The sequence below is a fragment of the Myotis daubentonii genome, chromosome 6 (genome assembly GCF_963259705.1).
Source record: "Myotis daubentonii chromosome 6, mMyoDau2.1, whole genome shotgun sequence".
NCBI lineage: Eukaryota > Metazoa > Chordata > Mammalia > Chiroptera > Vespertilionidae > Myotis > Myotis daubentonii.
In genome coordinates, this window is record NC_081845.1 from 92,899,722 (window position 1) to 92,912,142 (window position 12,421).

Here is a 12,421-nt window from a genome sequence, read left to right on the forward strand (position 1 = left end):
CTCAACACCGGAGCCGCACCAGGTGGGCTGGTCTGCATTGTTGTACTCCCTCCTCCCGGAGGCCGTCATAGAATTTCAGCCACTCCGTTTCTGGGGAATCCAGCCTGCCTGGCTGCACTTCCGCACGCCTGCTGAACAGGACAGAGCCAGAAAGGGCTTACGTGATCACAAGCGACAGAAACCCAACCCAAAGCGGTTAAGGAAAAAGTGAATTTTCTGGGTTTTGAAACGTGAAAGTCCAGAGGTAGAGCTATCTGGTTAAGACGCAGCTCGTTTCAGGGGCGGAATGAAGGCACTGGTCTCCAGCCTCCTCTGAGCTGGCTGCATTCTGAGTCCACAAAGTGAGGGACAAGACGCTGCCAACAGCCACAGACCCCCCTTCTCCCAGCTCAAGTCCAGTGGACGGGGAAGGACAATAGTCCAGTGGAAGGGGAAGGAAAATAGTCCAGTGGAAGGGGAAGGACAACAGTCCAGTGGAAGGGGAAGGACAACAGTCCAGTGGAAGGGGAAGGACAACAGTCCAGTGGAAGGGGAAGGACAATAGTCCAGTGGAAGGGGAAGGAAAATAGTCCAGTGGAAGGGGAAGGACAATAGTCCAGTGGAAGGGGAAGGACAATAGTCCAATGGAAGGGGAAGGAAAATAGTCCAGTGGAAGGGGAAGTATTACATTTCGGTGACGCTTGCAAATCCTAAGCTTCACTCTGATTGGACAAACTAGGTCATGTGCCCATCCCGAACCTGTCCCTAAGGCAGCAGGAACCTCATGGCCACCCGTGGAGCCAATCTCTGGTGGAGGATTCAGTGCTCTGATGTGCAGGCAGCCCCTCTCCACTTCAGGGGCGGGGGGGAGGGGAGATCGTTTCCTGCGGGAAATTCAGGGTCACCAGGGGAAAGGGAGCAGGGGACCCTTGGCCGCCGGATCAGTAGACGTTCCTTAGATGTGGCAAATGGGAATTGACGGGGAGCCACCCATTGTGCCTAATTTAAACAATGCACAATGTCACTGGCACAACTTTTATGAAGTCTACTCAGGCTTTATTGCTTTTAAAGTGTTTCAAAGTAAAAGTATTTGTAAGACTTTTCATAAGTCACTACCATTCTCAGCTCTCTTTCCAGAGCGATTAATTGTGTTTGGAGTGAATTCTGCCCATTAAGGAGGGGCTAGTGGTCCAGTATCGCTTTGCTTCCACTTGGAAGGTTTCTTTCTCTAGCAGTCAGAGCCGCCTGGAAGACAGAAACCACTCTAGGTGTTTGATATGAAGAGAATTTAATACACGGCCGTGCTCACAGGCTGTCAGGCGCAGGGAGACGGCCAGCAGGTCGACACCAATGCCCCTGTGGCTGGAGGAACAACGTGCTGAGGCTGCGACCCGAGTCCCTGGGGACTGCTGGCATCGCCTGAAGCCGAAGGTGCCATCGCCTGCCCTCCTACCTCCAGCCAGTCCTAGAACCAGAAGACAAAGGAGACTGGGAAAGGTGTGCCCAGCGGCAAAGAGCAGAGCAGGAGGCGGGCAAACAGGCAAACAGGTGATTGGCACACCTTCCTGCCAAACCCACACCAGGCTGGGAGCATGCGTGTGCTTCTGCCATCCCCCCTGCTCCTCCCCCACTCCTCAGGTCTGTCCCTAAGGCCGGGGTGCTTTACTTGTTGGGGACCTGGAGGGGAGGAGTCACACCTGCCCCAAAGCTCATCATTAACCCTACGGGTGGCACGCTGTCAATGTTTGGGGTGGGGAGAAATAGCACTCCAGCCAGCTGGCTCAGGGGCCGGCATGGCTCAGGGGTTGAGCGTCCACCTATGAACCAGGAGTCACGGTTCGATTCCCGGTCAGGGCACATGCCTGGGTTGCAGGCTTGATCCCTAGTGTGGGGTGGGGTGTGCAGGAGGCAGCCAATCAATGATTCTCTCTCATCATTGATGTTTATCTCTCTCCCCCTCTCCGTTACTCTCTGAAATCAATAAAAATATATTTTTTAAAATGTTCACTCTGTGAAAGAAACCTCAAATTAAAAAATATAATCTTCATGAAAATTTTGCCATGTTTACCTCCTGCAGGAAAGAAAGCCATGGATCATGGATATAGACATGGAGAGCTGCTCTCCTGAGTACTATCTATTTTATTGATATTTTTACAGAGAGGAAGGGAGAAGGATAGAGAGTTAGAAACATCGATCAGCTGCCTCCTGCACACCCCCTACTGGGGATGTGCCCGCAACCAAGGTACATGCCCTTCACCGGAATTGAACCTGGGACCCTTCAGTCCGCAGGCCGACGCTCTATCCACTGAGCCAAACCGGTTAGGGATCTCCTGGGTACTATCGACACGTCTACCCTGTTTCCCAGAGTGACCCACTCAGCTGGCCTTTCCCACAAGGCTTGCTGGGAAGTCGGGGGTCATGTGCTCCCCTTCACCACCTCCTCCCGATGGTATGGTTAAGCCAGAGTGCACAGCCCAAGTGAGAGCGGCCTAGCAGTACACCATCACCTCTAGGTCCTGGCATCCAAGCTCCTCTTGCTCATTAAAATAAAAAAGGATTTTGTGGAGGCAAGTTGCTCTCACTGTAGATTCTCCCTTTGTCCTTTAATAACAGAACTCCAGGCTTTAACTGGACACATGAAAACTACATTTCCCAGTCTCCCTTGCAGCTAGCTACAGTCATATATACAAGTTTTTCTCAAGTGAAAATAATTCATGCTGCCTGTTGGTCATACCCTTTTAGGAAGCGTGAGCATTTGCTGTCTTACCCCCTTTGCAGACGAAGTCAATCCCATCAGAATCAATCCTAGGGTGTTTGCTAAGAATCCTGGGACAGAGACAGTCCCTCTCTCTGGAAGGCACAATATGCATGTGTGAGGTGATTGGTGGGCAAGAGGCCTGGGTCCAAACCCCGGACCCACCCTTACTGTGAACCCTTGAGAAGGATTATTGAGCCTTAACTCCCTATTGTAAAATAGGGATAATTATATATTACCTTGCTGTATCAGTGAGTTAATACAGATTAGAAGACACTTCCTATAAGGTCTGGGGCCTGAGTGGTCAGTAAATCCTAGCTGTTTTTGTTAGGTGATATCTAGAACTTATGTGGAGAGGAATCCAGCCTGAGGCCATGGAGTGGCTGGATTCAGCCAGACCTGAGGCCTGCCCTGCCTTTAAATTCTACTTCTGACCACCAATGAGTTCCCTCGTCATTTGGGCCAATTTGTTTGTTATTTTTGAAAGTTTCTTCACAATCGTGCTTCATTTTAATGTCAAGTGCTTTCGCTTGGCATCAGTTATGAGTTGGTCTTGAGACAATTCCTTCTTCCCCCCGCTGGGATGATTACTGACCTCTCCATTCCTTTGGGGTGATTCTGCCAGCAGGGGACAGGTTCCATTCTATGCCCATGCGTGTTGCTGTACATGTCCACGTAGCAACACAGAAAGTGGCTCCGCTAGCTAATGCAGTGTTGCCATATTTGTCATGAAAATCGGTGTCCATTTCTGGTGGACCTTTTCGCACTGAGAGACGACTTAGCAAGTTCTGGGTTAATGGAAACTTTGTGAAGCTGAAGATGGAACTGCAGCAACGGCAGCTGCTGGTTTGTTGGAACTTCAAGTGAAGCACCCTTCTTTTATTTATATACTAGAGGCCCTGCACACGAAATTCATGCACTGGGGAGGGGGGGTGTCCCTCAGCCCAACCTGCACCCTCTCAGTCTGGGAGCCCTTGAGGGATGTCTGACCGACAGCTTAGGCCTGGTCAGCCGGACATCATTAGCGCTACGGAGGCGGGAGAGGCTCCCACCACCACCACTGTGCTCACCAGCTGTGAGCCCAGCTTCTGGCTGAGTGGCGCTTCCCCTGTGGGAGCACACTGACCATCAGGGGGCAGCTCCTGCATTGAGCATCTGCCCCCTGGTGGTTAGTACTCGTCATATTGACTGGTTGGTCAATTTGCATATTAGCCTTTTATTATATAGGATATACTTGCAGCAGAAAGAACTTGCTGATACCCCCATGGGGTGCCCTTGGACAAGTCAGGTAGCTCTCTGAGCCTGTTTCCTTATCCATGAAGTGGTCACATCCCAGAGAGCAGAGGTAACAGTGCACCAGGCACCTTTCCAACCGCAGGCACGAGCATTTCTGCATCCACACTTCACGCACATTCTCACAAATCCGCTCTCAATGACCTCCACCCTTTCACCCCCTTGCAAAGTGTTTACATCCCCCCTCTCAGTCCCTCCTACCACACAGCCACCCACGGGCACCTCAACGTCCACGCTCCAGGCACATTCTTCAACTCTGCCCCTTCCACACAGGCGTCCATCCGACTGGCCCTTCCTGGACCCAGCCTCTCACCCACACGTCCCACCCACTCCCTTCCCAAGCACTGCCCTGGGGCCACCATGCCTCCTCCAAGGCCAAACCCCAGGGGGAGCTCTCTCATGCCTCCAGACTCCCCTTTCACGGGCCCCAGACTGGGACGAGCGCTACCAGGTTCCCTCGCCCAGGAAATGCACAGAGGCCAGAGCCAGAGACGGACTTTAATGTGTCTGGAGCTGGATTGTGAGCAAGATGGGGACTCCAAGGCCTCTGGCCCGAGGGAGGGGAGGAGGATGGCAGTGACCACCCGCATCGTCCTCTAAATCAAATAGCAGCGGCGGGGACAGCTCGGGTCCTGGGGTATGCAACTCAAGCCCAGTCGGCAGGGGCATATGAAGTTGATGGCTCCCTTGGTCTGTGGGAAGTGAGTATGAGAGTTAGGGGTCACCAAGGCTCGGGAAGAAGGGGGTTTAAACTTCCCGGGAGCACAAGTCATGGGGAGTCGGACCTGGGGCCTGTCATCTCTACAGCTTATACCTTCGCGACCTTAGGCAGCTTTGTCTCCCTTTCCCCGTCTGTGAAAGGAGCTAATAACCGTAACCCACCTCCTGGGGTTAGTAAGAGGGTTCAATGAAATGAGTTGGATCAAGGGCTCACAATGAAAAGGCCCTCTGGCCACTCCTGTGAGAGTCAGGCCAGGGCGGGGGGCCTGGCTGCTTCCAGGGGCACCAGCAGCTCCCCAGACAGGACCACGGAGGCCGGGCCCCGCCTCCCTAGAGGGGTGTGGGCCCAGGGCCAGAAGAGAGAAGACGAGCAGGTACAAGACCTACTGCGCACACTGCTCCCCGTTTCCACCAGCTAACAACCAGCATGCGCAGCGGAGCTCTGTCGCTGCCAGGAACGCACACTCTTCCCAGCAGCCTGGTGGGGGAGGCCTGTGACCCCATTTTACAGATGAGGAAACCAAGGCCAGAGAGCAGAAGTGGCCTGTCTGAGGTCGCAAAGCCGGGGAGGGAAGCCAGGATCTGCCCTCAGGCCCAGCTCCAAAGCTGTGCTCTGCCGCTGCGGTGCCTCGCTTCTCTCCAGAAGTGAGGTCACTGCGGCAGGGGGTGGGGGCTGCTGGGGAGAATGTCTTCCCCACTTTGCCTCAGTGATGTTACGGTAGCTATCCATTCAACAAACATGTGTTGAGCACCTGCGTTGCGCGGGCACTAAGCTGAGGGGTAGGGGGTTCAAAGATGAGTGTGCTGTGTTCTGCCCTTGAAGTGCTCCAAGCGTGGGGGACTCAGACAGAAGGCATGGCCACCAGGGAGGCCCGGGCCCTGCTGAGGGTCTGGGCCAAGGGTGCGGGGATTCCAAGGAGAGAAGGCTTGTCAGAGGGAGTGGCTGGCACTGCAGGACAGGAGGAGTTTGCCAGGTGGAGGAGGAAGGGCACACCAAGCAGAGGGTGAGAAAGCAGGTGTAGCCACGTGCGGTTACCTTCTCCACCCCCGAGCCTCACCTGGGGCAAGCACACCATGGTTTTTCTGCCCTTGGGGGCACAGAATTCACCTCCGTTGTCCAAGTTCATGAGACAGCAGTCACTGAAGCACTCCGAGTGGTGGGCGCAAGGAGCTCCATCCACCTGTGGGGACCGCCCCTGTGTCACCAGCTCTCTGGCGGTGGGGAAGAGCCGGGAGGGTTCTTGCCAAGGCCCAGGGCGGGAGAAGAGAAGCCCTGAGCTGTCACTCCCAGGGGCCACCCCACAGCACTCAGAGGGCAGGGGAGAGGGAGAGGGGGGCCTAGCTTTTTCTTTTTTTAATATATTTTATTGATTTTTTATTTTATTGATTTTTACAGAGAGGAAGGGAGAGGGATAGAGAGTTAGAAACATTGATGGGAGAGAAACATCCATCAGCTGCCTCCTGCACACCCCCCACTGGGGATGTGCCCGCAACCAAGGTACATGCGCTTGACCGGAATCGAACCTGGGACCCTTCAGTCCGCAGGCCCACGCTCTATCCATTGAGCTAAACCGTCCAGGGCAGGGAGGTCTAGCGTTTTCCCTCGGCCTCCTCTCCTTTCCCCGGGGCCTCATTCCTGTGGGTCCCAAAGGGCATCCTGAGCTGGGGAGCAAATACTCCCAGATCACAGTCCTAGGAGGAGTGCGGGCAGGCGGTAGGGGAGAGAGAAAGCTGGGAAGGGGAGAAAGCGCCACTGCGCCCAGAAGTGGGGGTTCAGGGGGAGGCACTAGAGCAGGTCGGTAAGGCATGGCCGGGACCCAGGGCCGAGACGTCCTGAGAGGGCGCGGGGGGCGGGGGGGGGAGCGTCCGCTGGCCACAGGCCCTTCCTTTCATCTCCGGCGCCACCAGGGAGGTGAAGCCGGGCTTTGTGGGTTGGGAACCACCGAGCCTCCAGCCGGGCACAAGCCCCTTCTGGGCGGTCCCTCCACCCGCCACTGCCCCTCCAGCCCTGCGGGTGCCCCGCCCCGCCCGCGGGGCCCGCTCACCTTCAGCGGGGCCCGCGGTTTGTGGAACGGGAAGGAGCCCCCGCAGGGCAGCAGGACCCCCGCCAGGAGCGCGAGCGCGGTGGCCATGGCTGTGGCGCGGCGGTCCTGGGCTCGGGGCGCGGGGATGGACCTCCTTCCCGGGCACGTGACCCGGCTGGAAGCGGGGGCGGCGATGCCCAGGCCAGCGGCCGCGGAGGTCGGGGTGAGCGAGTGAATGGGCACAGGCTGCCCCGCGCGGAGGCGAGCGGCGCGGAGCCCTCTCCAGCCCCGGGAGGCGCGCGGGACGGAGCCCCGATGCCGCCTGGGACGGGCCTGATGCTACGGACTCAGGCCCCGGGGCCTCCCTGGAGATCACTTCCAGATGAAAACTCAAAGCTGGACCAGGAACCTTGTTTTGGAGAAATGATGCAAAACGGATACACCGAAATGAAAGCCGCTTCCTTCTCGATACTCCGACCCTCCGTCCGCGGGGCGCACGACCGCCCACCCGCACCTTTGGGACAAGCCGCCCAGCTCAGACCTCCCAGGCCCGCCTGTCCGCTCCGAGACGCTGCACACGCGGGGGCTCTTCCCCCTCCCCACTCACCACGTGTCTAAGGATTCGTCTGTGAAGTGTGGGGGCAGGTGGAGGGGAGGAGAGAGGAAATCGCAGGGGGAGGGGGAGGGGGAAGGGAGAGTGCGGGGCAACCGCGGGAACCAGGCGGCAGGCCTTCCTCGCCTTTCCCTGGACGGAGCTCCCACCTCCCCAGCCTTGCCTGCTTCTGCATTTGAAAACGTGCTCTTGCCCTGGCCGGTGTGGCTCAATGGATATACAGCCTCCGCCCGTGGGCTGAAGGGTCCCGGTTTGATTCCGGTCAAGGGCAGGAGCCTCGCTCATACCTGGTACCTCCCGGGCAGGCTCCATCCTCGGTCAGCAGTGCTTGGAGGCAACCAATCCATGTGTCTCTCTCACACGGATGTTTCTCTCTCTGTGTCTCTCCCTCTCCCTCCGCTCTCTCTAAAAATCAATGGAAAAATGTCCTCTGGTGAGGATTAACAAAAAACAAAACAAAACAAAAAATGTGCTCTTGAGAAAAGATCTGAGGAGCTCTGTCTTTTCCCCCTGTAGCTTGTTTTGCAAGATCTGTGCCTGTCCCCCCCAAAACACCAGTGCAGTGGGTCCCTCACTGGAGGCCACAGCTCGTGTGGCCAGTGGCTACCCACAGATAAGAGTTGGGCACGGCCAGCATGGCTCAGTGGTTGAGCGTTGACCTATGAACCAGGAGGTCGCAGTTTGATTCCAGATCAAGGCACTGGTTGGACCCCCAGTGGGGGGGGGCGTGCAAGAGGCAGCTGATCCATGATTCTCACCACTGATATTTCTATCTCTCTCTCCCTCTCCCTTCCTCTCTGAAATCATTAAAAAATATATTTTTTTTTAGCCCTGACCGGTTTGGCTCAGTGGATAGAGCGTCGGCCTGCGGACTGAAAAGGTCCTGGATTCGATTCTGGTCAAGGGCATGTACTTTGGTTGCGGGCACATCCCCAGTGGGAGGTGTGCAGGAGGCAGCTGATCGATGTTTCTTACTCTCTGTCCCTCTCCCTTCCTCTCTAAAAAATCAATAAAAATATATTTAAATATATATATATATATATATATATATATATATATATATATATATATATATATTTTTTTTTTTTTTTAAAGAGTTGGGGTGTCGGAGGGCAAAAGCTAGGCCCACTTTTCTGGACTTCAGGATGGTGCCAGCCCCCCCCCCCCCTGCCCACCAGCAAAAACGCCCACTAGCCCTGAGTACTGTGAGGGCAGAGGCCTCTAACTTGCCTCAGTGCCTAGCACCTCCTGGGTGCTCCCTAAGTCAACTGTTGAATCTGTGACATGCTCAGACACCATGGGGGTGAAGCAGAGGGCGTGTGTCCTGGGCCCAGTCCCTGGCAGTCCCTCGGAGCCTGGAATTCAGCCCCCTGAGGGCAGGACCCATAGCCCTGGGTCCGCTGAGTACTTGTCAAGTCAGCTAAATGGAAGTTCTTTTCCAGGCCCCAAGCTGGTACCAGCAGGGACCGGCCACTGGGCTATAGGAAACAAGCCAGGGGACACCACACACACCCCACCATCACTGTTAGGAGGAAGGCCTGGGCTTCCTTCAACCTCTATTAGCATCCGGGAGGCAAGGAATTCCAATGGTTAGGTTAACCGCTCAGGAAATTTGGATGGTCCCAGCATTCACCAGCTGGATGACTAGGGAAGATGCTGACATCTCGGTCTCAGCTTCCCCATCTGTGAAAGGGGAAGGTTGCTGAGAGGGTTACATGAGTTAATTGGGTAGAGTGCTTGGCACAGAGCCTGACAAACAAAACAGTCTCAAAACAATGGTGCTACCATTATTATCATTAGCATCTCTGGTGATTCTGGAAGGAAGGCAGCGCTGGGCCTGAGGCCAAGGGGGTCAGAGGATGCCTCAGGGACCAGCTGCCACGAGGCCTCCACTCCTTGCCCCAGCCCTGCTTCACCCCTCCCACTTGCTCCAAGTCCCCTGCTGAGACCCTCACCTGCCTGGCATGTTGCCCCTGCCTGCCGTCTGTGCCCCACCTTCACCCACAAGCTGCGCCACTCAAACCAGTCTGCATGCCCTTCCTGCAGCCCACAGGCCCGAGCTCTGTGCCTCCAGTCTTTCCCACGTAACTCAGCCAGCTCTTCTTGGGCCCCAATCTGAGCTGAGCTTGCGCCTCCTGTTGCTCAGGGAGCAGTTTATCCAGACATCTCCTCAGGAAGTTGACCCTCTCCTGGCCCTGGGGGCTCCTCTCCCACTCCCTGAGGCCGGCCCATGGGAAGGTGGCAGACGGACGGACAGACAGAAGCGGGGGAGTCAGCAGCTGGCCCAGCCACCCCACCCTGCAGAGAAGCCCTCCCAGCCAGGGCTGTGTCCAGAGCCCCAGGGTCCCAGGCCTGCACCGGGCAGTGGAACATCTAGTGGAAGGAGGGCTTTGAGGAGCTCTGTCCTGGCGAGGGCTGCTATCGACTGAACTGTGTGTCCCCCATGTGCATGTGGAAGCCCGCCCCTCAGGGCTATGACATTGGAGATGGGCTTTTGGGAGGCGTTGTCTCTCTCTCTACCCTGTGAGGACACAGAGAAGGGCGCTGTCTGCAAGTTGGAAAGAGCTCTTACCCAAACCCGCCATGCCGACACCCTATCTCGGGCTTCCAGCTTCCAGAACTGGGAGGAAGAAGTGTCTCTCATTTAAGCCACCCAGCCTGTGGCACTTTGTTGTGGCAGCTGAGCTGACTATTGTAGGGGCTTTGGTCTTTTCTTTAGGAATAACAGCCCTGCCTGGCTGGTGTGGCTCAGTGGTTGAGCGTTGACCCATGAACCAGGAGGTCACGGTTCAATTCCCCACATGCCCAGGTTGCGAGCTTAGTCCCCAGGAGGGGGCGTGCAAGAGGCAGCTGATCAATGATTTTCTCTCATCATTGATGTTTCTCTCTCTCTCCCTTGCTTTCTGAAATTAATAAAAATATATTTTTTAAAAGAATGATATTTTTTTTAAAAAAAGAGGAACAGCCCCACTGTACTGAGAGGGTTTTGTGTCCATCACCTCAATCAGCCCTCCCTGCATTCGGCAATCAACACTAGTGGTCACAACTGAGAACTCCAGAAGCACAGCAGTGCCCTCTGTGCCTCAGGTAGAGTGTGAGATGGCACGGGAGACCTTTCTTCCGCTGCAGCCACGCCACCGCCCCCGGGGAGACGGCCCCTGCGGACATTGTGGAAGATGGAAGAGAGGGAGGGAGGGACACAGGGACCCTGGAGTGCTCAGCCAGGTGTGGCACAGGCCTCTCCCACAGACCACCGGCCAGAACTAGTCACATGACCTCACCCTTCTGCAAGGGAGGCTGGGAAGGTAAGGGAATCTGGGAACATGTGGTGTATTCTATCATTTCTGCTGCATCACTCGTATGCCCACTTACAGAAGGGGAACTCGAAAGGCCGAGGTTGAATAACAGGCGCTCACAGCACAATTACATTACGGAGTCAGATAGAACGCCCAGCCGTGCTGGCGACGGAGCCCGAGCTCTTCCCACGCCCCCCCCCACCGCGTGGGCGGCCAGAAGGCCGTGTCCCCCGTGCTGTCACCACGGTGTCCCTCCAGCAGTCACAGTCTGGAACTCTTCAGACCCCGGGCCTGCTGCTTCGGTCAGCTCGTTAGCCATCCATGAAGTTCGCTGTGTCTTCCGCCTCCACGGTGAACCGGCCAGGAGCCCCGGGCTAATACCTCTCTGCACAGAGTTCCACGGCCCCTGCGGGAGTTGGTCCTGCCCTTGTGCGTGGGAGGCAACGCGAAAATATTGCTGACTGCTCAGTAAGGGGGAGGATCTGGAGGCAAAGGCCCCAGCTGTGCCCCAATTGGCAGGTTGGGGTCCTTGATCTGGGGTCCAGGGGCCCCTGGGCAGTTTACTGAAGGCCCGGCGTCGGGGGGGGGGGGGGGGCGGGTAGGGGGAACGGTTATTTGAAATTCTAGGCAAAACATTTTGTGCATGGCTTTAACAAGTTATTTGTGACAGAGAACTGCAGTTTTCCTTGAGACCGGTTCCGAGTCTCGATTTTAAGGTGAGGAGACCGAGGCCCAGAGAAGGAAGGGCCCTCCCCAAGGGACTCGGCACAGCCAGGCCTCCACTCCGGCTCCGGCTCCAAGTCCTGTGCTCTTCTCCCGTCCCAGCGGCCTGTCCAAACACAGCTGGTGTAGGTGCAAGCAGAGTCCAGGACACGTCTGCACAGTGAGGAGGGTGGGAGCAGGTCACAGCCTCTGGGGCCGATGGGGTGGTCACTGAGCCACTTGACCTGTGACTGTGGCCACAGCTCTGCCCGCTGGTCAGGGCCCAAACCTGGCCACCCCTGTCCTGTATGAGGAGAATGGGGGCAGCTCAGGTCAGGGGAGCCCCTCACTGGGAGACCTCTGTTACTCCCCGCCCCCCCCCCCCCCCTCATTCCCTGTCCTTTCCCCTTCCTGCCTCTGACATTCTCCAGGGTCTCTTTTTCTTTCCTGCATCTTTCTGGTGGTTTCCATGACAATGTTCTTACTGGTCTACAGCAAAATGAAAAAAATAAGGGTAATGTGGGGTTTTTGTTTGGTTAAAAATAAATGTATTGAAATTAAATAATGATCCTTTATTCTGAAATTACATCCTCCCTACTTCTTGGGGGTTCGGTATGTTTTTATGAAACAATGGCAATAGCACAGTGGTCGTTTTGTTCTGTTTTCCATGTCATTACTTGGTTGTTATATATGTTGTTAAATATATATATATATATATATATATATATATATATATATATATGTCTCCATAATTTTTTGAAAGTTTTCTTGGTCTGTGAAATCCATGATAAAATCCCGAGAACAGTGACCTAGCGGAGACCGTCTGTCACCCAGTATGTTCCTGACAGCGACCTGGCGGAGTGCCGCGAGGGCCCGGGGGAGGGGAGGTGTGGAGACCGCAGAGGCTCTTGGAGGACCTCAGGGGGAATGTTCCAGGTGGCCAGGTGGAGGCACCAGGTAGAATGCCCGCAGCCCTGATGCCCGAGGGGAGGCTCTCTTGCTTGAAGGGGACCTGGGGGTGGACAAGCTGAGAGAACAG

The 12,421-nt window shown here is 55.8% G+C and overlaps 1 protein-coding gene across 1 annotated transcript; it reads right to left on the minus strand.

The window, feature by feature from the left end:
• Positions 1 to 4,507: 4,507 nt before the first annotated feature.
• CLPSL2 (colipase like 2) lies at positions 4,508 to 6,961 on the minus strand. The gene is made up of 3 exons (XM_059699684.1): positions 6,793 to 6,961; positions 5,806 to 5,928; positions 4,508 to 4,719 (listed from the first exon to the last, which is right to left on the minus strand). The coding sequence occupies exons 1-3, from the start codon at positions 6,877 to 6,879 to the stop codon at positions 4,624 to 4,626; spliced, it is 306 nt and encodes a 101-aa protein (XP_059555667.1). The 5' UTR covers positions 6,880 to 6,961; the 3' UTR covers positions 4,508 to 4,623.
• Positions 6,962 to 12,421: the final 5,460 nt, after the last annotated feature.